The 26,145-nt window shown below is 40.0% G+C and overlaps 1 protein-coding gene across 3 annotated transcripts in view; it reads right to left on the bottom strand.

Moving 5' to 3' along the window:
• The window catches only part of LOC128687713 (Vesicle transport protein Use1), a 243,882-nt gene that overhangs the window by 166,530 nt on the left and 51,207 nt on the right, over positions 1-26,145 (bottom strand). For all 3 annotated transcript variants that reach the window (XM_070083965.1, XM_070083964.1, XM_070083966.1), the window contains exon 2: positions 13,663-13,712. In XM_070083965.1, coding sequence (XP_069940066.1) covers positions 13,663-13,712 — 50 coding nt within the window. The remainder of the gene's footprint in view (positions 1-13,662; positions 13,713-26,145) is intronic.

The following is a 26,145-nucleotide window of genomic DNA, read 5'->3' as shown; positions in this document are numbered from 1 at the left end:
GCGCAATTTCAAGGTACTTTTCGTCATGAAAGCAATCCAAATCATATCTATTTCTGTAATATATCTTCTATTCTATCACATGAGACCGAAAAAATGAGAATATAACTATAAAAGAAACATACAAAAATATACCGCTAAGCGGCCGCTAATGGCTGAGAAGTGAACTCCGCTAATCATGGTCTGATTTCTTTCATTTTTGCTGTACATTAAGAAGTATCTTTCCACCATACATTGCCCAAGTTTCAATAAGATAACCCGCAAACAAATGAGATAATAATAATAATTTACTACACGTACATGTACATGGGATACAGACATAGCTGACATCAGTGACATACTACTACAGTGGACCCCCGCATAACGATTACCTCCGAATGCGACCAATTATGTAAGTGTATTTATGTAAGTGCGTTTGTACATGTATGTTTGGGGGTCTGAAATGGACTAATCTACTTCACAATATTTCTTATGGGAACAAATTCGGTCAGTACTGGCACCTGAACATACTTCTGGAGTGAAAAAATATCGTTAACCGGGGGTCCACTGTATATAGAAAGCTGCTTGTTATGCAAAGTATTTCAAGCAGATTAGGTCAGTGTCCCAGGATAACACCCACACCAGTCGACTAACACCCAGGTATTCATTTACTGATGGGTGAACATAGACAACAGGTGTAAAGAAATGCCCAGTGTTTCTACCCTGGCTGGGAGTCCAATATTTACCAAAAATAATATATGGCTAACCCAAGCCAGGTACTAGAAATAAGCCACATTGTCTGACTTTTTTGGATTGTCCTAGGTTCTCTACACATATGCTGCTATATGTGATGATCTATATAGAGAAAATAGCTTTTTTGTTTCAGGTTTATGGTGCAGTATGAGTGTATATCACAGTTAGCCCTGTGCTACACTCCATTTTCTCTAATATAAGCCTCAAGACAGGGATAGGAGAATGGTACAGTAAGGCCTCGCTCTACAGCGTTTTGCCTTACAGCATTCTGCTAATACGGCAATGTCAAATTATGACCAAAATTTGCTATACGGCAAGCAGTCTTTCAAATACGGCGGCCCCCCACCCGGTTTGTTTACATTTTCCGTGACCACATCTATTATGTCAGGAAACTTTCCAAAATTTCAAGTGTTTCAAAGTTACTGCATATTTTATATGTACTCTGATAATTATACTTATGTGTACCTGTACCTAAATATACTTACACACTGTGCTGGTGTGCAGGTACACATTAAAATCAATAAGTCTCTCTCTACTCATGATGCCAATACTACGTAATAATAATCACTCTTGGGCACACTAAATGTCTTATTTTACATCAATATAGGCATTTTCATTAATCCATCTATAATATTTTCCTCAAAATTATATATGAGACCCATTACATAGCATATAAACATGATACAAACACTCACAGAATAAAAATTGATGTAAATATAAGATTTGTTTACAAAGCAGATGTGTAGGTAGAGTCGGAAGAATTACATTTTCTCTAGTCAAACTGGAGGATAACCGTAGAAAAATATTCTTTTCGTATGCCTTTACTCTATATATAGCAATTTATGACCCTTGTGGGTTTAGTGCCTTTTATTATAATAATAATAATAATATTATTATTATTATTAGTATTAATAATAATAATATTATTATTATTATTATTATTATTATTATTATTATTATTATTAATATTATTAATAAGGCTAAAGAGGTCTTTGTGGCATTTATGGATTTGGAAAAGGCGTATGACAGGGTGGATAGGGGGGCAATGTGGCAGATGTTGCAAGTGTATGGTGTAGGAGGTAGGTTACTGAAAGCAGTGAAGAGTTTTTACGAGGATAGTGAGGCTCAAGTTAGAGTATGTAGGAAAGAGGGAAATTTTTTCCCAGTAAAAGTAGGCCTTAGACAAGGATGTGTGATGTCACCGTGGTTGTTTAATATATTTATAGATGGGGTTGTAAGAGAAGTAAATGCGAGGGTCTTGGCAAGAGGCGTGGAGTTAAAAGATAAAGAATCACACACAAAGTGGGAGTTGTCACAGCTGCTCTTTGCTGATGACACTGTGCTCTTGGGAGATTCTGAAGAGAAGTTGCAGAGATTGGTGGATGAATTTGGTAGGGTGTGCAAAAGAAGAAAATTAAAGGTGAATACAGGAAAGAGTAAGGTTATGAGGATAACAAAAAGATTAGGTGATGAAAGATTGAATATCAGATTGGAGGGAGAGAGTATGGAGGAGGTGAACGTATTCAGATATTTGGGAGTGGACGTGTCAGCGGATGGGTCTATGAAAGATGAGGTGAATCATAGAATTGATGAGGGAAAAAGAGTGAGTGGTGCACTTAGGAGTCTGTGGAGACAAAGAACTTTGTCCTTGGAGGCAAAGAGGGGAATGTATGAGAGTATAGTTTTACCAACGCTCTTATATGGGTGTGAAGCGTGGGTGATGAATGTTGCAGCGAGGAGAAGGCTGGAGGCAGTGGAGATGTCATGTCTGAGGGCAATGTGTGGTGTGAATATAATGCAGAGAATTCGTAGTTTGGAAGTTAGGAGGAGGTGCGGGATTACCAAAACTGTTGTCCAGAGGGCTGAGGAAGGGTTGTTGAGGTGGTTCGGACATGTAGAGAGAATGGAGCGAAACAGAATGACTTCAAGAGTGTATCAGTCTGTAGTGGAAGGAAGGCGGGGTAGGGGTCGGCCTAGGAAGGGTTGGAGGGAGGGGGTAAAGGAGGTTTTGTGTGCGAGGGGCTTGGACTTCCAGCAGGCATGCGTGAGCGTGTTTGATAGGAGTGAATGGAGACAAATGGTTTTTAATACTTGACGTGCTGTTGGAGTGTGAGCAAAGTAACATTTATGAAGGGATTCAGGGAAACCGGCAGGCCGGACTTGAGTCCTGGAGATGGGAAGTACAGTGCCTGCACTCTGAAGGAGGGGTGTTAATGTTGCAGTTTAAAAACTGTAGTGTAAAGCACCCTTCTGGCAAGACAGTGATGGAGTGAATGATGGTGAAAGTTTTTCTTTTTCGGGCCACCCTGCCTTGGTGGGAATCGGCCGGTGTGATAATAAAAAAAAAATAATAATAAAAATCTTCATTCACTCTAAAAATGGTATGTTACTGTTTGTTTATTCTGAACTAACTTGTACAACTTGTACACAATGTAAGAGTATTTGTATTGTGAGGTAATTATTATTATAATAAAAAAATATTGAGGTAAATGTTTTACAAACTCTTACAAACGTACGTGAATGAACTAAAAGTAGACACATATTAATACGCATTTATTTCGCCTAACCAAGTGATCGCCCACTACCTGTTCAGTTTGTATTTTTACATTGTCTCAACTCTGTATCTCGTTCTCTCTCTCGTTTACTCTTTCGTTAACTAGTTGGCTCTCATTGATGATGGCGTCTAAGGTTAGCTGTGATAAAAAGAGAAGTCGTAAGCCTCTTGCTTTAAGTGCCAAGTTAGAGGATGATGGTGTGCCATTCTGATTTTATTCAATAAACACCCTGCCACTCACCTCTCACACATTAATATTAATATTTTAAGGTAAGTAATAAGTGTACTCTGTGTGTATCTTACCTTTTATTGTGTTTTTAATGCCTATTTCTATTGCTAACTTAATATAAGTTAGTGTAAACTTGTTGTCTGGCATTTATTGCATATTTTATGTGTGCTCTGATAATAATACTTGTGGACCTGTGTGGTAGCCTGGTGGAGGGACAACATTACATTTTCTCTGTTCAGGCATTAGAGAAAACATGTATGAATCTGCGTTTGGCCCAGCCACTCCCTCACTCCGCTTTTGTTTACAATTTTCGGGATGAATTATTCATTACTTCTACCTTCATTTATGATGGCATCTAAAGGTAGTTGTTAGAAATGATTAAATTCAGTGAACAAGGTATGTTGATGTTAATAATATGGCTCCGGCCCACAGTGTAGGTAGCAGGTAGGTGTAGCCCAGGCAGGCTACACCTACCGGCTACCTACACTGACTTCCTACAAATAAATACTACTCACCTCTCTTCCTATATTAAGACTACACATATTTTAAGGTAAATAATGAGTGTACTGTATGTGTATTTTGACTCTCTGGGATGTTTTAAATATCGTATATTAAGTATGAGACAGGGAGCCAGGGCTACCTACACCTGGGCTACCTGCACCTGACTTCCTACAAATAAGTACTACTCACCTCTCTCCCTACATTAAGATTACAAATACAGCGGACCCCCGGTATTCGATATTAATCCGTTCCTGAGAGCTCATCGAATACCGAAAATATCGAAAACCGAATCAATTTTATTCATAAGAAATAATGGAAATCAAATTAATCCGTGCAAGACACTCAAAAGTATGAAAAAAAAAATTTACTACATAAAATATTAAGTTTAATGCAATAGAACAATTACAATAACAATAAAATAATAACTCTCCTCTCCTATTTTTAACTGACAAATCCATTTGTTCTCTAGGCTTCCAAACAAGTTAAGGAAGCCAACAGAACAAATGGATTTGTCAGTTAAAAATAGGAAAGGAGAGTTATTAAATGGAGAGTTAGAGGTATTGGGAAGATGGAGGGAATATTTTGAGGAATTGTTAAATGTTGATGAAGATAGGGAAGCTGTGATTTCGTGTATAGGGCAAGGAGGAATAACATCTTGTAGGAGTGAGGAAGAGCCAGTTGTGAGTGCAGGGGAAGTTTGTGAGGCAGTAGGTAAAATGAAAGGGGGTAAGGCAGCTGGGATTGATGGGATAAAGATAAAAATGTTAAAAGCAGGTGGGGATATAGTTTTGGAGTGGTTGGTGCAATTATTTAATAAATGTATGGAAGAGGGTAAGGTACCTAGGGATTGGCAGAGAGCATGCATAGTTCCTTTGTATAAAGGCAAAGGGGACAAAAGAGAGTGCAAAAATTATAGGGAGATAAGTCTGTTGAGCATACCTGGTAAAGTGTATGGTAGAGTTATTATTGAAAGAATTAAGAGTAAGACGGAGAATAGGATTGCAGATGAACAAGGAGGCTTTAGGAAAGGTAGGGGGTGTGTGGACCAGGTGTTTACAGTGAAACATATAAGTGAACAGTATTTAGATAAGGCTAAAGAGGTCTTCGTGGCATTTATGGATTTGGAAAAGGAGTACGACAGGGTGAATAGGAGGGCAATGTGGCAGATGTTGCAAGTGTATGGTGTAGGAGGTAGGTTACTGAAAGCAGTGAAGAGTTTTTACGAGGATAGTGAGGCTCAAGTTAGAGTATGTAATTCAAATTCAAAGTTTATTCTCTATAAGGATTACAATGCTGAGTTTACAGAATTTGGTTATTGTGCAGTTTACATGTAGTTAAATAATAATTACAGAGTGTACCACTAGAACACCTAGCATGGCTAGGCATTTCGGGCAGACTTAAATCAAATCTTAAGTTTAAAATATTACAAAATTATGAGGTGAGTTGGTATTATGGCTAAGTTATTTCCCAGTAAAAGTAGGCCTTAGACAAGGATGTGTGATGTCACCATGGTTGCTTAATATATTTAGAGATGGGGTTGTAAGAGAGTAAATGCGAGGGTATTGGCAAGAGGCGTGGAGTTAAAAGATAAAGAATCACACATAAAGTGGGAGTTGTTACCGTTGCTCTTTGCTGATGACACTGTGCTCTTGGGAGATTCTGAAGAGAAGTTGCAGAGATTGGTGGATGAATTTGGTAGGGTGTGCAAAAGAAGAAAATTAAAAGTGAATACAGGAAAGAGTAAGGTTATGAGGATAACAAAAAGATTAGATGATGAAAGATTGGATATCAGATTGGAGGGAGAGAGTATGGAGGAGGTGAATGTATTCAGATATTTGGGAGTGGACGTGTCAGTGGATGGGTCTATGAAAGATGAGGTGAATCATAGAATTGATGAGGGGAAAAGGGTGAGTGGCGCACTTAGGAGTCTGTGGAGACAAAGAACTTTGTCCTTGGAGGCAAAGAGGGGAATGTATGAGAGTATAGTTTTACCAACGCTCTTATATGGGTGTGAAGCATGGGTGATGAATGTTGCAGCGAGGAGAAGGCTGGAGGCAGTGGAGATGTCATGTCTGAGGGCAATGTGTGGTGTGAATATAATGCAGAGAATTCGTAGTTTGGAAGTTAGGAGGAGGTGCGGGATTACCAAAACTGTTGTCCAGAGGGCTGAGAAAGGGTTGTGGAGGTGCTTCGGACATGTAGAGAGAATGGAGCGAAACAAAGTGACTTCAAGAGTGTATCAGTCTGTAGTGGAAGGAAGGCGGGGTAGGGGTTGGCCTAGGAAAGGTTGGAGGGAGGGGGTAAAGGAGGTTTTGTGTGCGAGGGGCTTGGGTAGCCTGTCCGAGAGCTGGAGCTGGACTTAGAAAAACGGTTGAGCTTAGGGTGAAGCTCGTAGCAGGAACATTGTGCAGCTTGCTGTCTGGCATTGCATTAACTTGGCCTACGCTTTACAAATTTTGCGTGTCAGTTACTGTTATGGTCAGCCTTGCTACTGTGTGATCGTTCAACAGCTCGCTACTAGCTTGTTCGGTGTGCTCGCTTCGCTACGGTCAATCTTCTACAACAGTGTAGCTGTCTGGCATTGCTTTACAAATTTTGCGTGTCAGTTGTTACTAGCCTGTTCGGTGTGGAGAATTTTGCAGTCAGCTTTGCTTGTATGCGTATTCTGCAATCGTACTGTGCATAGCTAAGCGTGTTCTGCAAATTAACGTGTTACGTTGGGGTATTCTGCAATCGTACTGTGCATAGCGAATAACTTATGCCACCTAGACGAGTCAGACGTCTGTTGTCGGCATATACTTTGCATAACCTACCTAAATTGTCCCTACAGCGTTGTTGGAAAATTGCTCGTTCCATTGGCATTAAATACAAACGCACTCTCACAGCTGCGCAACTGCGTTCACTGATTACTGGCAAACTTATAGAAGAAGAGATGGCACATCAGACTCCTCCCTCTACGGGAGCTAGGGCAAAAACTACTATGTTCTCGCAGGAGGAAGATGATACACATACCGAGCAAAATGGTCAGTATAGAGCAGCAGTTTCCTCAAGTGTGGCCTCTTGCTGTTGAAGATGATCAACAGCTCATCAGTGGTTAGTTCTTCATTGTCCTCATCCACCAACTCTTCCACATCCTCCCCACTAACCTCCAACCCCAAGGACTTCCCCAATGCCACAATGGATTCCTCAACTGGCATAGGATTCTCAGGGTTAGCCTCAAATCCTTCAAAATCCCTTTTGTCTACACATTCTGGCCACAGTTTTTTCCAAGCAGAGTTAAAGGTCCTCTTAGTCACTCCCTCCCAAGCCGTACCTACAAGGTTTATACAATTGAGGATATTAAAGTGATCCTTCGAAAACTAGAGTCAGTTGAGTTTCTGTGGTCACTATAAAGCACTTTTGAAACATAGCTTTTGTGTACAGTTTCTTGAAGTTGGAAATGACCTGCTGGTCCATGGGCTGCAGGAGAGGAGTGGTATTAGGAGGCAAAAACTTGACCTTAATGAAGCTCATGTCCCCAGAAAGTCGCTCTGCCAAGTCTGTAGGATGACAAGGGGCATTGTCTAATACCAGGAGGCGCTTAAGGTCTAATTTCTTTTCAGTTAGGTAATTTTTCACACTGGGGGCAAATGCTTGGTGCAACCAGTCATAGAAAAAGTCCCTAGTGACCCATGCCTTACTGTTTGCCCTCCACAGCACACACAAATTAGCCTTGAGGACATTGTTTTTCCTGAACACTCTGGGAGTTTCAGAGTGATACAACAATAAAGGCTTCACTTTGCAATCACCACTAGCATTGGCACACATGAGAAGAGTAAGCCTGTCTTTCATAGGCTTATGTCCTGGGAGTGCCTTTTCCTCCTGAGTAATGTAGGTCCTGCTTGGCATTTTCTTCCAAAACAGGCTTGTTTCATTGCAATTAAACACTTGTTCAGGTTTCAAGTCTTCACTGTCTATGTAATCCTTGAATTCCTTCACATATTTTTCAGCTGCTTTTTGGTCCGAACTGGCAGCCTCACCATGCCTAATCACACTATGTATGCCACTACGATTCTTAAATCTTTCAAACCAACCTTTGCTGGCCTTAAATTCACTCACATCACCACTAGTTGCAGGAAATTTTTTTATCAAATCGTCATGCATCTGCCTAGCCTCTTCACAAATGATCGCTTGAGAGATGCTATTTCCTGCTATCTGTTTTTCATTTATCCACACCAATAACAGTCTCTCAACATTTTCTAACACTTGCGGTCGCTGTTTCGTAATCACAGTTGCACCTTTTGCAAGAACAGCTTCCGTGATTGCCGTTTTCCTGGTCACTATAGTAGAGATGGTTGATTGGGGTTTATTATACAACCTAACCAGCTCCAACACATGCACTCCACTTTCGTACTTTGCGATTATCTCTTTCTTCATTTCATAAGTCATTAGCGCCTTTGTTCTCGAAGGGTTGGCACTAGAAGCTTTCTTGGGGCCCATGGTGACTTATTTTGCAGAAACAAGCACCAAACACAGTGATAAAATGGATAATATGGAATGTACCGAATGTATCCTTAGATGCGCGCACACTGGCTGGCTTGTAAACACTGGCACACACGGGGCAGTTCAGGCCACACATGGACACGTCTTGTACGAATCGTATCGAATACCGAGGAAAATTTTTTGCGATATAATGCATTGAATACCGGATTTATCGAATACCGATGCCATCGAATACCGGGGGTCCACTGTACTTTAAGTAATGAATTTACTGTGAATGTATTTTATTTTGTGTGTTTTTAATGCCTAGCTCTATTACTAACTTATTAGTGTAAACTTGTTGTCTGGCATTTACATGCATTTATAAATGGAAAAAAATGGCGTTCTGCCTTCCGGCGATGTTTGCTTTCTGGCGACAGCCTGGAACCTAACCTGCTGTATAAGTGGCGCCCTACTGTACTTGTATACCATATCCTCTTCATACCTCCGTCGAACTGCTCGGTGTTATGCCAAATATTATTTATTCTGGAGTATTTAACATGTTTTATGTTATTTATATTGTTTATTATGTCATACAGTGGACCCCCGCAAAACGATGGCATCACATAGCGATTATTTCGCATACCGCTTACTTTAATCGCAAAATTTTTGCCGCGCATACCGATTAAAAACCCGCTCACCGATTTTCGTCCGAGACGCGTCCAATGTGCGCCCTCAGCCAGCCTCACATGTGCCGCCCGTGCCATTGTTTACCAGCCAGCCTCCGCGGTAACATCCAAGCATACACTCGGAATATTTCGTATTATTACAGTGTTTTCGGTGCTGTTTCTGGAAAATAAGTGACCATGGGCCCCAAGAAAGCTTCTAGTGCCAACCCTACACCAATAAGGGTGAGAATTCCCATTGAAATGAAGAAAGAGATCATTGATAAGTATGAAAGTGGAGTGCGTATCGCCGACCTAGTCAAGTTGTACAAGAAACCCCAATCAACCATCGCTACTATTGTGGGCACCAAAAAGACAATCAAGGAAGCTGTTCTTGCCAAAGGTTTAACTGTGTTTTCGAAACAAAGATCGCAAGTGATGGAAGATGTTGAGAGACTCTTATTGGTGTGGATAAATGAAAAACAGCTAGCAGGAGATAGCGTCTCTCAAGCGATCATATGTGAAAAGGCTAGGAAGTTGCATGAGGATTTAATTAAAAAAATGCCTGCAACTAGTGATGATGTGAGTGAATTTAAGGCCAGCAAAGGTTGGTTTGAGAGATTTAAGAAGCGTAGTGGCATCCATAGTGTGATAAGGCATGGTGAGGCTGCCAGTTCGGACCACAAAGCGGCTGAAAAATATGTGCAGGAATTCAAGGAGTACATAGAAACTGAAGGACTGAAACCTGAACAAGTGTTTAATTGTGATGAAACAGGCCTGTTCTGGAAGAAAATGCCAAGCAGGACCTACATTACTCAGGAGGAAAAGGCACTCCCAGGACATAAGCCTATGAAAGACAGGCTTACTCTTCTCATGTGTGCCAATGCTACTGGTGATTGCAAAGTGAAGCCTTTATTAGTGTATCACTCTGAAACTCCCAGAGCGTTCAGGCAAAAGAATGTCCTCAAGGATAATTTGTGTGTGCTGTGGAGGGCAAACAGTAAGGCATGGGTCACTAGGGAATTTTTCTATAACTGGTTACACCATGCATTTGCCCCCAATGTGAAAGATTACCTAACTGAAAAGAAATTAGAACTTAAGTGCCTCCTGGTGTTAGACAATGCCCCTGGTCATCCTACAGACGTGGCAGAGCGACTTTATGGGGACATGAGCTTCATTAAGGTGAAGTTTTTGCCTCCTAATACCACTCCTCTCCTGCAGCCCATGGACCAGCAGGTTATTTCCAACTTCAAGAAACTGTACACAAAAGCTCTGTTTGAAAGGTGCTTTGTAATGACCTCAGAAACTCAACTGACTCTAAGAGAGTTTTGGAGAGATCACTTTAATATCCTCAATTGTGTAAACCTTATAGGTAAGGCTTGGGAGGAAGTGACTAAGAGGACCTTGAACTCTGCTTGGAAGAAACTGTGGCCAGAATGTGTAGACAAAAGGGATTTTGAAGGGTTTGAGGCTAACCCTGAGATGATTATGCCAGTTGAGGAATCCATTGTGGCATTGGGAAAGTCCTTGGGGTTGGAGGTTAGTGGGGAGGATGTGGAAGAGTTGGTGGAGGAGGACAATGAAGAACTAACCACTGATGAGCTGATAGATCAACTTCAAGAGCAAGAGGCCAGACCTGGGGAAACTGGTTCAGAGGAGGGGAGAGAGAAATTGAAGAAGTTGCCTACTACAAAGATAAAGGAAATCTGTGCAAAGTGGCTTGAAGTGCAAACCTTCATGGATGAAAATCACCCTCACACAGCTATTGCAAGCCGTGTTGGCAACCTGTACACTGACAATGTTGTGAAACACTTTAGGGAAGTCATAAAGGAACGAGAGGTACAGGCCACTATGGACAGATATCTTGTGCGAAAGAAGTCCAGTGACTCTGAAGCTGGCCCTAGTGGCATTAAAAGAAGAAGGGAAGTAACCCCAGAAAAGGACTTGCTACCTCAAGTCCTAATGGAAGGGGATTCCCCTTCTAAACAGTAAGAAGATAATGCTCTCCCCTCCTCCCATCCCATCAATCATCACCAGATCTTCAATAAAAGTAAGTGTCATGTAAGTGTGCATGCCTTTTTCAGTTTGTGTGTATTAAAATTAACATTTCATGTGGTAAAAAAAAATTTTTTTCATACTTTTGGGTGTCTTGCACGGATTAATTTTATTTCCATTATTTCTTATGGGGAAAATTCATTCACATAACGATTATTTCGCATAACAATTACCCCTCTTGCACGGATTAAAATCGTTAACCGGGGGTCCACTGTATTAGATTAATTGTGATAGGCAATAAGCTGTAGTGTTGACATTAGCATAATAATAATGCATTTTCTCCTGCATCACAAGACTGAGCTCATAGCAACCGACAGTGGCTTCAAAGCCACCTTATCTTTAATGGACAATGTACTATGTAGGTGCTTTACACAATGAAAAGCATTTCTTTTATTCATTGGGACCATGGCTAGGGCTAAAAGTAAGCAGGTTATAACAATAAATGGAGAAAAAGAAATTAGAATGACTTATGCAGCAAGTAGTGCCACCAAACAGTACCAGCAGGTTGGTGTGGGAACCCTGGAAATTTGAAATTATGCTAGCCAAAATTAGTGCCGAATAACTGAAGGAACCGAATAACTGATTGCCAGATTTGTATGGCGGACCTGTATAGCACTTTGTCTGGATTTTTGGGTTATCCTAGGTAATTTATACTACGTATACTTGTATTTATGTGTACCTGTGAGACAGAGATAGAGAAAGACAGATTGAAAGAGATAGACAGAGACAGACAAAGCCAGAGACAGACAGACACAGATAGACAGATAGACAGACAGATAGACAGACACAGACAGAGATAGACAGATAGACAGAGACAGATAGACAGACACAGACAGAGATAGACAAAGACAGAGACAGACAGACAGAGACAGATAGACACAGACAGAGACAGATAGAGACAGATAGACAGAGATCAACAGACCCTAAACTTGGGGTTAACATCACTTTCCTCTTAAAAGAGAAGTGTTAATATGACATTACATCAGTGAATCCTTGGTATTTGCCGTACTGTTTGCTCTAGCTGGTGCTCAATTTAACTGGCGCTCCCACAAGGTACTAAGTGGTCCCAGATTTTTTTAATACTGTGCACACCGAGTGTTAAGACCAATTCTATGCTGACCAGGCATCTCAGGCCAATCGTGCCAAATTTGGAGGCAGGAAAAATAAAACGTATATATACGTTTGGGGCTCTACGCGAGTGAACGTATATATATACGTTTGGACCATTTAAGGGTTAAAGAACCACACTTCACAGTCCTTAAGCCACTGAACTATAGATATGGCGGTATGACACAGTGCACCGTCCTGCATAAAAACCATAGCCTCAAACTTGTCAAATGCCTCAGGTAAATTGTCACACAATAACTCCAGGTAATTATACTGGTTCATATACTGGTTTTTGGGAAGCATAATGAATTCACCAACACTCTGAGCACTGAAACACCCCCAAACCATGAGCGAGTCTGGGTGTTTGGTGGTCCCACAGGTTTAGCGCGGGTCTAGTGGGTCACTACCTCTGGGCCGGTACACATGTCCCCCATGGTTACAGGTGACGGTGAAGGTTGCTTCATCACTCCAAAGTACTTAAGACCACTGTTGAGGATTCCAGGGAAGACATTTCTTTGCATAATCCAGCCTACATTTCTTCTGTGGCTTGGAGAGGATCAGTTTCTTATCCTGGCAGTGACTACAGTAGCCCAGTTCTGACACACGTCTGTTAACAGTTCTTACAAACACCTCTGAGAGAAAATGTGGGTTCTTTTCTTTCAATTCTCTAACTTCTTTAACAGTTAGGGTATGAACAGTTGTCTACTTCGAGGGGCCAAGCCAAGGTTTGGCAGATGGTAGCTCGACACCGCAACCAGCCTTGAAACGCTACATCCAGTTCCTCACTGAACGCTCACACACACCAACATTCTCCACTATTTCTTTCGTCTGTTGCCCAGCAGTGAGCTATATATGCAGGTGTTAAAGACTTCCTTTTACCCATAATCAAATATGTATAGCCCCAAAACCAAAGAGAACACCGGACAAAAGATGGGGCGGATGAGAGGCAAAAGTGCAACACTTCCTCTCACCACGGCAGCCACATGAGCACTGAAGAGTCACTGTGGAGTGTGGCGGCAGGCTGTGATGTCATGCTAATGGCTGCTACCTGGCATAATGCACTGAATAAAAAAGACCCCCCCCCCCCCCCGTATGGTAGGCCTTTGATTTTCACTACTGCATTATGCCGGGGTGCTCACCCTGCATAATGCCGTAACTAGCACTGTACATGTCAACATTGAAACATGAATGTACATGTCAACACTGAAACATGAGTGTACATGTCAACAGTGAAGCATGAGTGTACATGTCAACACTGAAACATGAGTGTACATGTCAACACTGAAACATGAGTGTACATGTCAACACTGAAACATGAGTGTAAATGTCAACACTGAAACATGAGTGTACATGTCAGCACTTACTTGGGACTCTTCTCCATCTCTGGAATCTTTTCTTGTAGCCACTCTATGTACTGCAAGGAAGAAATTGTAATATTTAATATTGTATCATTTTAGAATTAAATGAGCATGCCATTCAAAGGAACAATGCTTTGTCCTAAATGAAGCTTTATGTCTCCACTTGATAAAGCCCTCTTAATGATAAAGTATAGTTAAATAGAAAGGTTCACTTTACTGTGTTTTTCATGTATTACTTTATCATCTACAATTGTCACCATAGATTAATTACAATAAACTACAGTTGACCGTTGATTAAATTGGTAGTTGTAGTGTCTGAAAATGGTGACTATAAACTGAAAATCACACAGGAAAAATAAGATTAGATTCACTAGACCCAAAATTATATAATAAACATGATGCGTAACATATAAATATGATAAATACACCCCACAGTAGAATAAATAAACATAAATATGAGATGTGGAAGCAGACAACTTGCACAAGTGACGCCATATTAGAAATAATAATAATAACCACCGAGTCTCATTAAATGTCGTACATTACGTTAATATACACATTTTCGTTAATCCATCCATGATATTTTTTTCAACATTATATAATAAACATGATACATAACATACAAAGATGATAAATACACCCCACAGTAGAATAAATAAACAAATATGAGATGTCATAGCTAGATAACTTGTACAAGTGATGACAAGAATAACATTTTCTCTAATCTAACATAAGAGAAAATGTGTTACTAGGGGTAACTGTAGAAAATTATTCCTTTCGTATGTATGTAAGTTTATTCAGGTATACACATATACAGTTACATAGATTATCATACATAACAGCATATGTGTAGAGAACCTAGGATAACCCAAAAGAGTCAGAGTGACTTATTTCCATTGCCTTCACTCAGAGCGTCATTTCTTCTAAAAATGGTGTTACATGAGAACGGGAGTGCTCTCCTTTATTTATTCTACCGTATCAATGTAGAGACACCTTGTATACCATGTAACTTGTACACAAACCAGACGTGTACACTTTGTTTGTTTACAAAACTTACGTTCGCCTGGTTTGTTTACATAACTTGGTGCCTGTCCTCTCTCATGTACTCATTCCCTCTCTCTCATTTATTCATTTTATCTCATTTACTCACCCTTGACCCTACACTAAGACTACAAATATTTTAAGGTAAGTAATGAGTGAACTGTATATGCATTTTATTGCTCTGGGATGCTTAAATATCATAGAATATATGAGTGGGTGGAATGGCCTGGTATAGTAGCCCGGCTGACTACCATACATACCACACTTGATTTCTTACAATAAATACTACTCACCTCGCCCTAGATTAACCCTTTCAGGGTCCGTCCCGTAGATCTACGGCTTAATGTTGAGTGTCCAAACCATAGATCTACGCCAAAATTCTAGCGCCGTCAAATTTAGCACAAAAGTGCTCATAGGCCTACATGTGAGAGAACGGGTCTGCGTGGTGGGTGTGCACCATAAACAAAATATCTAGGCGCCTGCATAGCATTGTGGGAACGCCGGCTCAGTTACCCTTGTTCACCATGCCTCGTCGCAAGGCAGCTCTCACTCCATGGAAAATTGGGACTCTCCTTTTCCTATCTGATAGTTCTGACACTGATGGAAGTGGAAATGAAGACGAATTCTTTGGCTTTGATTCACGAAATCGTAATGACACGATTGCGAAAAAAACCATACCACTGCGGGATTTGAACCCGTGGTCAGAGAGTCTCAAAACTCCAGACGGTCTGGAGTTTTGAGACTCTCTGACCGCGGGTTCAAATCCTGCCGTGGTATGGTTTGGCTTTGATCAGTTAGTGACCGAAAGGAATGACCAGGATATCGATAATAGTGCAGAAAACCCTGACGATCCTAAACCTTCTACCTCTGGTGTGGGCACTCAGTCATGGTCAGTTGTACCTCAACGCAAGAGAAAACTATTATTTTCGCGTGGCCAGGCCTCTGACTTCAGTAATGATGATGATAGTGACGTGTATTGTGATTTTATTGCTCTTGACGATCATTCAAGTAGTGATAGTGAGGAATCATATTCACCAGTGAAGCGTCGGTATGTATGCCACCACATGCGCTCGGGTAGCGTACCCTATGCTGTGCCCAGGGGACGGAGTACATCCTGGAGTACATCCCGTGGCCCTACACCAGGTATAGATAGTGACAGTGAGGATGATGTGGCTACACTTGGCATGGATAGACCACAGGCATCAGCAGATAGTGGTAGTGGTAATGGTAGTGGCACGGCCATGCGTGACTCACCAGCCCAGGCTGGGACCCACGCTGCTGGCTCCTCAGTTCAAGGACAAAGCAGAGCATCAGCCACCAGCCCACCACAATCACAACTACCCGCACAACCAGCCTATGATGTCCGGTATCCACCAGCAAACCGTATCTGGGATTGGCAGCAAAATCCCAATTTTGTTCCCAAGCCCCACCACTTTGATGACTCTCAAAGTGGAATTCTACCTACTTGTCCCCTTGGAACCACGGCCAATGAACTGGAATTTTTTGAATTATTCTTTGACCAGCCATTGATGGAAACTATTGTCAGGGAAAGTAATAAGTATTTTGAGTACACCATGGCAAATACGATCATATCACCACAGTCAAGACTACACCGGTGGAAAGAGACAACTGTTGCAGAAATGTATTTGCTTTTTGCAACAATAATGCTTATGCCTCATGTCTATAAGCATAATATAAAAGCATACTGGTCCACAGATCGGCTAATTTCTACCCTGGTCTTCAGTGAAATCATCCCAGTGAAGAGGTTTATCTTACTGTTACGTATGTCGCACTTCTCTGACAAAACCAGGCCTGACTGAAGTGACAGGTTATACAAGATCAGAAATGTTTTTATGTATCTCAAACAAAAGTTCAGCATATACTTTTATTCATTCAAGAATCTTGTAACTGACGAGTATTTGATTTTGTTCAAAGGTAGGCTGTCATTCAAGCAGTATATACCGAGCAAGAGGAAACGCTTTGGTATAAAACTGTTTGTACTCTGTGACTGTGACAGTGGCCTGGTATTGGATATTGTTGTATACACAGGAAGTAAAACACTGAAAGATACCAAGATGTTATTGGGTATCTCAGGTGACGTAGTGAGAAGCATGATGGCACCTTATCTTGGTAAGGGGCATACATTATATACTGATAACTGGTACACAAGCCCATTACTCAGTGATTTCTTGCTAGTGAACAAGACAGATGTGTGTGGCACAGTGCGTTCTAATCGTAAACATATGCCCAGGCTCAACGCAGGTGCTCGTGGTGATGACGTGCAGGAGTTTACTGCCAATGACATCATGGCATTACGGTGGCATGACAAACGAGATGTCACATTGTTGACAACCATTCACCGTAATGAAATGCAAGACAGTGGCAAAGTTGATCGAGTGACTAATGAACGCATTCGAAAACCAGTGACAGTGATTGATTATACACAAAACATGAGCTTGGTTGACAAATGTGACATGCAGATTGGCTTTGTTTTTTGTGTTTGTAAAAGTTACACGTGGTACATGAAACTTTTCTTCCATCTCATGGACATTTCAATGCTCAATGCATATAATATGTACCAAATGAAGACTGGCAACAGACCACCATATGGTGAATTTTGTTTGTCTGTTGTCAGACAACTCATAGTGAAGTACCGGGTAACAACACCTGCTATACAACAAGGTCCTCGAACTCCTCAGAATATACCCAAGCGTTTGAGGAGGGAAGGTGATCATTTCATAATACAGCTTCCTTCAACTCAGAAGAAATTTGCTCAGAAGAGATGCATCATCTGTGCACAAACAAAACGACGGCAACAAAGACGCAAAGACACTCAGTTTATGTGTGAGGAATGTAAGGTACCTCCGTGCATGGTGCATTGTTTCAAGGAGTTCCACAAGCTCCAGCAGTTCTAAAACCATGTCCAGTGATTGTAAATATGTAAATATATGATAGAACATTAGTATTATACAAGATTTGTGCATGTTTATTGTAATAAACAACAGTGGTAAACAATAATATGATAATAACTTTAGTGCGGTTATTGTGTTCAATACAGTGAGTTTATATATATGCATTATATACAGTATTGGCCTCTCAGGCCCCAAATGTTAGTAGGAAAAGAAAAAAATTGGAAAAGAAAAGAAAAAAACACAAAAACTGCTAAATAAAGTAATGCGCGTATGTGGAAATCGTCGATGTTGCCGCCACCAGCTCATTTTGGACAAACTTCTTGGCACTGTATCTCGGTAAGTACTGATCAGAATTTTTGTTTTTTTGTCTTATTACCTTAACAAAAATATGCTTTTTTAATTCTGTAAGAAAATAATTTTTTTTTTTTTTCAAAATTTCTTGGACACTGTAGCACCACTTCAGATTTTGGCCTTGGACCCTGAAGGGGTTAAGACTACAAATATTTTAAGGTAAAGGGTGCTAATTTTAAGCCTGCCCGTAATGCTATGCATTCAAGTGGCTTTGGCATGCTGCATTTAACTGTATTCTTTTGTACTTCACTGTATCATGTTCAAATTAATAAATAAATAAATATGCAGTTTATCACTCTGGAATGCTTAACCCTTAACCCCTTCAGGGTCCAAGGCCCAAATCTGAAGTGGTGCCCCAGTGTCCAAGAATTTTCAAAAAAAAAAAAAATTATTTTTTCTTATGAAATGGTAGAGAATCTTTTTGTGAAGGTAATAAAACAAAAAGTACGAAATTTGATGGAAAATTGACGAAATTATGCTCTCGCGAATTTTGATGTGTCAGCGATATTTACGAATCGGCGATTTTGCCGACTTTGACTCCCATTTTAGGCCAATTACATTATTCCAGTCAACCAAATTCTTAGCTATTTCACTAGTAGTACTTCCATTCTATCGATTGAGCACAAGAAATTGCCAACTGTTTCAAGTACAAATTAAAGTTATCGGAAATTGTTAATTTGGCCAATTTAACACAAAGTTCAAAATATTCCAATTTCAAAATAGGGTCCAGAATAAACAATGCAGGTATTCCTGGAACTAAACTAACATTTCCTCTGTTCATTAGTTACGTTTTGAGGCTTTACAAATAAATTCCATTTTGATTTTTTATTCACATAATGAATTTTTATTCACACCAAAAAATAGAAGATTTACCGTTATGCAATACTGTAATAATTGTATAAATATCATCACCATATTTGTGAATGCATATTAGACCCACCAGCTGGCGTGTATTAGACGTGTGAGGTTGTTTGTTTACTCTTGAATATCGTCAAAAATTTAACATTTCTGCTACTTTGAGCTCAGTTTCAAGCCATTTCCAGTGCTAAAACCAATCAAAATCATCTCTATTTCTGTAATATGTCTTCCATTCTATCAAATGAGACCAAGAAATCGCAAATACAACTATAAAAAACATACGAAAAAACAATGCAAAGTCGCTGTTTTAATCGAAAAATCATGATTTCAGTTTTTTTCTCTCATTATACACAGTGTGCTGCAGGATCTGTTTTATGTGGTGCACACATACCACATAGATGTATTCTCTCCTATCTAGGCCCAAATGTACCACTCACAGTTTATCAGAGTGAGCTGAGCTCATGACGTAGATCTACGGTTTGGAGCCTGAACGTAAAGCCGTAGATCTCTGGGATAGACCCTGAAAGGGTTAAACTGTCCAAACATAGATCTACGTTTTTTCGACATTTGAAAGTATGTAAAAAAAGTAGATCTTCTTTTTTTTTTTTGCATTTGAAAATGTGTAAAAAAACTTTGATCTACTTTTTTTTTGTTATATGTATTTGAAAATATGTAAAAAAACGTAGATCTACTTTTGGAGCACTACACATGTAAACGTAAATTTGCTTGGACAGTTTAAGGGTTAAATGTAACAGAATATTATGTGTAGGTGGGGTGGCCTGGTATGGTAGCCCGGCTGACTACCATACATACCACACTTGATTTCTTACAATAAATACTTCTTGTCTCACCCAAGATTAAGACTATAAATATTTTAAGGTAAGTAATGAGTGCACTATGTGTGTATTGTACTTTTATATTGTTTTCTGATGCCTAGTTCTATTGCTAACTTAATATATGTTAGTGTAAACTTGTTATCTAGTATTTGTATGCATTTATAAGGGAAAAAAAGGGTGTTCCTCTTTACGGCGATTTCCGCTTTACAACGGTAGCCTGGAACCTAACCTGCCGTATAAGTGGGGCCTTACTGTAATGTGTTTGTAAATGAGTGTCTAACTAAAAAACGGCAGAACCTATTATACAGACTTCAAAAACTTAAGTGTGATAATGCATCCATAAAACAGTGCTTTACTCGTGATGTCATTATCGTGGTAAAATTATCAGACACGGGTCGTAGGTTTGAAATAACAAATGATCAAGAACTAGCATGTTTCCTCTCATTCACTGGTTTGACTGAACATTGTTAAGCCATATCTCAATGCATTATCAACCATGTTCAGTGCTGTAGTATAGTAGAATTTACTCTTATTTTAATCCATATTTTCATGCCTATTAGTGAATAACGGTAATTAATTCCCAGCTACTTAAGACACCTAAGGCGTTATTTAAGGTGTTAATCCAGGTACTTAAGTGCTTTATTCTCTGTTTTATTTTATACTCAAAACCATTACTTTTAACTTTAAAATAATCAAGGTGCTAAAGTGTTTTATTTTAATACTCAGTAGCTTTATTATTTTTAGATTTAAAACAATTATCTTAGTTCATAAGTTCATATTTGTTAGGAGTTTAACATCATTTACTTTTGTCTTTTTGTTTTTTAATAATTGTAACAGCTATTTCTCTACATACCCCTTATGAATGCAATTATCGATCCTGATATCAACCTCTTATTGAACAGCACACATAATCCTAACAGTAATTGCCATTACTACACTGCTAGTCAGGCTAATACCCTTCTCAGTGTCAGCAAGAACATTACAGTCTTCGACTACAATGTTAAATCATTGAGTAAACACTATGATGACCTCATTGCACTACTTAAGTCTCTAAATGCTACTATAACTTTCATTATACGTACTGAAACCTGGCTCTGACAAGATTTGACAGACATATTTACCATACCTGGTTACACAGCCACACATAACTGCAGGCCTGACCAATCAGGAGGAGGCACTGCCATCTATTACTCTGATGAACTAGAATGTATGAAATCAACTAATGTACGGGATAAAAACAGTGAATATATAATAACTAAATTCACATCAAGGACACTAAAGAAACCTATAACAGTTGGTGCAGTCTACAGACTACCACACTCAAATACTTACACTTTTAGCAGTAACCTTAGAAACATGATAATTGAGTCAGAGTTGAATAAACACCCTCTGATGCTAGCAGGAGACTTCAAGCAACTGACCCTCCAGTAGCTGATTTCACAAATGCTATGAACAATAGCTTGTTGTTGCCCTCTATAACAAAGGCAACAAGAATCTCTGAGACAAGTGCCTCGTTACTTGACCATATCTGGACCAACACAATATCCCCACTTCAAGCAGGTATAATCACAGACAACACCAAAGACCACTACCCTACCTTTCTCATAACCAACGTATCTAAACTGCCTCAAGAAACAAGAAAGATCTCATTTTGCCTGCATGATGAGACATCAATAAACAACCTAAAACTAGCACTAGGTGCCAATGATTCACAGAGAGAGCTAGATGACAGTAATAATATCAATAAAGGTATCAAAATTTTTATACATAAAACCCTAAACCTCTATAACAAGCACTGTCCAATCAAAACAAAGCAGGTCACAGAAAAGAGGCTAAACAGCCCATGGCTAACAAAAAGTATCCTCAAATCTATTAATAAAAAACACCAATTGAAAAACAGTTCAGATTAGGCTTAATTACTATAGAATTTACTAAAAGATACACATCAATACTCGCAAAACTAATATGTAAATCAAAGTAAATGTATTATGAAAATAGATTTAGTGAAATAACAAAAAAAGGCACAATACCGTGACTGGAACAATACACAAATAACCGAAACGTCGTCATAAACTCCTGTCTTCTATGTGCGGGTTATTTGTGTAAAAATTTAGTGAAATGAAAGGTGGCATGAAAAGTACAGTGGACCCTCGACTTTCGTGAAATCCGACATTCGGCAAGTTTTTTTCGGCAAAACTTGGCCTCGAGTTTCGTGATTAGACTCATGATTCGACGACTGTCCGGTACCTGTCCGTACGTCACTACGCACACAAAGCCAGTCTCCCACGCCATTCACACTCAGTGTGCCATTGTTTACCAACACGTGACCATCACCCCACGGGTTTATACGTATTATCCATTGTTTTTTGTGATTGCAACTGCTAAATAAGTCACCATGGGCCCAAGGAAAGCTAGTGCAAGCCCTTTGGAAAAGAAAGCAAAGAACACGATTCAGAGGGATTTTGAAGGCTTTGAGGCAGACCCTGACCCTGCCGACCCTCTGCCTGTTGTGGAAGGTGTTGTGGCACTGGGCAAGTCCATGGGGTTGGAGGTGAGTGACGGGGATGTGGAAGAGTTGGTGGAGGACCACAGGGAAGAGCTAACCACTGACAAACTGCAAGAGCTTCAACTGGAACAGCATCAGACCACAGCTGAGGAACTTGCTTCAGAGGAGGAGGAATAGAGAGTGAAAGAGGTGTCTTCTTCGTCTTCTACATAAAAACCACCTCACTCACTCACCCATTTGGCTATAAGCACAGAAATACGTATCTTAATCTTAAAATAATGATTCCTAACTAGTCACAAGTTTGCCTGTGATACTCCAATATAGAAACTATGTATTGTGCCAAAACAAAAGCATTCGCATTGCTAAACTCACAAACTAGTATTTAGTCACTTAGTATTTAGTCAACTTACTCCACAATTTGTAATAATTTAGGGTTAAGAATTAATCTAAGTTTGCCCGAAATGCCTAGCCATGATAGGTGTTCTAGTGGCCCCCTCTGTAATTAGTATTTTATTACATGTAAACCACACAATAACCAAAATCCGTAAACCCGGCATTGTAATCCTTATAGAGAATAAACTTTGATTTGATTTGATTAAGGACATGTGTTCAAAGTGGAATGAGTTGCAAAGTTTTGTTGAAAAGTATCACCCTGACCAAGCTGAAACAAGCCATGTCTGCAACATGTTCAGTGACAAAAACCTTGTCCCACTTCAGGCAAATCATAAAGAAATGCCAGAAACAGACCTCTCTGGGCAGATATTTTGTGACAGGGGTCCAGTGACTCTCAAGTTGTTCCCAGTGGCATTAAAAGAAGAAGGGAAGTAACCCCCAGAAAAGGACTTGCTACCTGAAGTCCTAATGGAAGGAGATTCTCCTTCCAAACAAGAGTGTACACCTTCCTCCTATCCCCTCCTCCCATCTTCCATCCACCCAGAAGTCTTCAGTAAAGGTAAGTGTAATGTTATTATTATTTTTTATATGCATGTACTTGATTTCTCATTGTTTTCAGTATGTAAATCTTTATTTAATTTGAAAAAAAATATTTTATTTTAATATTTTTGGGTGTCTGGAACAGATTAATTTTATTTCCATTATTTCTTATGGGGAAAATGGTTTCGAGTTTCGTAAATTTCGACTTTCAGCAGGCTCTCTGGAACGGATTAATCACAAAACTCGGGGGGGGGGGGGTCCACTGTACTTGGCAAACCTTCTCCAAAATTTTTGGCTCAAGGAAACCAAATGGAAATAGAGAGATAAACTTAACTAAACCAGATGAACTTCACATGCAACCTATAGACACGGCCAACAAATTTAATGCCTTCATCTCTACTGTAGGATCAAAGCTAGCAGTCAAATTCCTAGCTCAAATACCCAGCCGAGCGAATACCTCACTGGCAACTATCCAAATACTCTATTTCTAGCTCCAACTAATCCCACTGAAGTCTCACTCGTCATTAAATCATTAAAGAACAAATCAGGTGATCTAGATAACTTGCTGCCATTCATATATAAAAAAGCTGGATCAGAACTGTCACCCATTATTGCAACAATGTTTAACAAATCTATATCATCCTCAACCTTCCCATCCATACTCAAGACAGCAAGGGTCACCCCTATCCACAAAGGAGGAGATCCAACTGATTTGAACAATTACAGACCCATATCAAACTTGCCCTTACTCTCCAAGATATTTGAAAAAATAATACACAAGAGACTTTATTCCTACCTTACATCCAACAACATACTTAACCCATGCTAGTTTGGGTTTAGACCAAAAAAAAGTATGAATGATGCTATTATACAAATGCTTGACCTAATATACATAGCTCTCGATAAAAATGAATATCCTCTTAAGAAATCAAAGACTCTAGTAGAAAGTAAACTGACTTCTTTTATTCCGGTTTGTCATTTATGTGGTGTTAAGGGACATAAACGTCCCGATTGTCCTAAGAAAGTGCAAAAAGTTGGAAGATGTTTTAAAGACTGTAATGACCAGGCACCCTTCTGTTCAGGAACAGTTAATGGACTTAACGTGTCTACCATTTTACGAGACACTGGATGCACATGTACAGTCATTTCTGATAAGCTGTTCCCTAACCTTAAAGAAACTCATTCCTCTGCTATTCTTTCAGACTACTTGGGCTGTACAGACACTTTTCCTACCATCCATTGTTACATTAGGTCTAAATGGTTCACAGGTTGGTCTGAAGCCGTACTAGCTCCCATCACTTCTTGCTCCGTACTAATAGGTAATGTAAAAGGTGCCATTCTTCCTTCTGAGGCTGACCTTTCATCACCATAGATGGACATAAGTTTTTCAGCTCCTCTTCCTGTAAAATCAGAGAAGCCCCTCGACAGTTCAGATGAGGCAATGTCTCATGATATTCATGTGGGATTCAAAACCAGTGACACTACTCTCGAAAGCGAGGTAGTAGGATCACCGGTTCACTTGTTAGATGAAAGTGAGGATATCGCCTCCAATACTATAAATGTCTTGACTAGGGCTCAGACCAAAGCCCAGGCTTCTCCTACTGTCCACCCTTTGATTTTCCCTGACTTTAAGCCTTTAGATATATCGAAGGACTCCTTTGTCAATTTACAACGTAATTGCCCTTCTCTTCAGAATTGCCATAATGCAGCTAGACAAAATCAAGTTATCCAAAGGAAAAATTTTTCAAATAAATTTGATATTTGGGAGTGGACGTGTCAGCGGATGGGTCTATGAAAGATGAGGTGAATCACAGAACAGATGAGGGGAAAAGGGTGAGCGGTGCACTTAGGAGTCTGTGGAGACAAAGAACTTTGTCCTTGGAGGAAAAGAGGGGAATGTATGAGAGTATAGTTTTACCAATGCTCTTATATGGGTGTGAAGCATGGGTGATGAATGTTGCAGCAAGGAGAAGGCTGGAGGCAGTGGAGATGTCATGTCTGAGGGCAATGTGTGGTGTGAATATAATGCAGAAAATTCGTAGTTTGGAAGTTAGGAGGAGGTGCGAGATTACCAAAACTGTTGTCCAGAGGGCTGAGGAAGGGTTGTTGAGGTGGTTCAGACATGTAGAGAGAATGGAGCAAAACAGAATGACTTCAAGAGTGTATCAGTCTGTAGTGGAAGGAAGGCGGGGTAGGGGTCGGCCTAGGAAAGGTTGGAGGGAGGGGGTAAAGGAGGTTTTGTGTGCGAGGGGCTTGGACTTCCAGCAGGCATGCGTGAGCATGTTTGATAGGAGTGAATGAAGACAAATGGTTTTTAATACTTGACGTGCTGTTGGAGTGTGAGCAAAGTAACTTTTATGAAGGGATTCAGGGAAACCGGCAGGCCGGACTTGAGTCCTGGAGATGGGAAGTACAGTGCCTGCACTCTGAAGGAGGGGTGCTAATGTTGCAGTTTAAAAACTGTAGTGTAAAGCACCCTTCTGGCAAGACAGTGATGGAGTGAATGATGGTGAAAGTTTATCTTTTTTGGGCCACCCTGCCTTGGTGGGAATCGGCCAGTGTGTTAATAATAAAAAAAAAAAATAAGAGGTATCTTGTATAAATCAGTATTCAAATTAAATTCAGATGAGATAGACTATTCCATCTTAGTTGTTCCAAGTCAATGCAAAACCTTAAATAAAATTAGGGGAAACCTATTTTTGGCCCAAAATGTCCTCAGATATCACTACCTATTGTAGATCATGTAAAGTTTGCCAACTGTCATCCTCCCGAGGTGCCCGGCGAGTACCTATGGTCAAAATGACAATCTTTACGGTACCGTTTGAAAGAGAAGCTATTGACATCGTTGGTCCTTTATCACCACTTTCATCTGTGGGATATAGATATATACATATTAACATTAGTTGATTATGCTTCAAGTTTCCCTGAAGCTGTACCCTTAAAGTCCATAACTACTACAGAAGTGGCTGAAGCCCTTTTGTCCATCTCCCCCAGAGTTGGCATCCCTAGAGATTTTGTCTGACCATGGGACAGAATTCACATCTGACTTAAT

The sequence above is a fragment of the Cherax quadricarinatus genome, chromosome 11, assembly GCF_038502225.1.
Source record: "Cherax quadricarinatus isolate ZL_2023a chromosome 11, ASM3850222v1, whole genome shotgun sequence".
Taxonomy (NCBI): domain Eukaryota; kingdom Metazoa; phylum Arthropoda; class Malacostraca; order Decapoda; family Parastacidae; genus Cherax; species Cherax quadricarinatus.
Note: the sequence above shows the minus strand (reverse complement) of the source record. Positions and strands in the feature narration are given on the sequence as shown.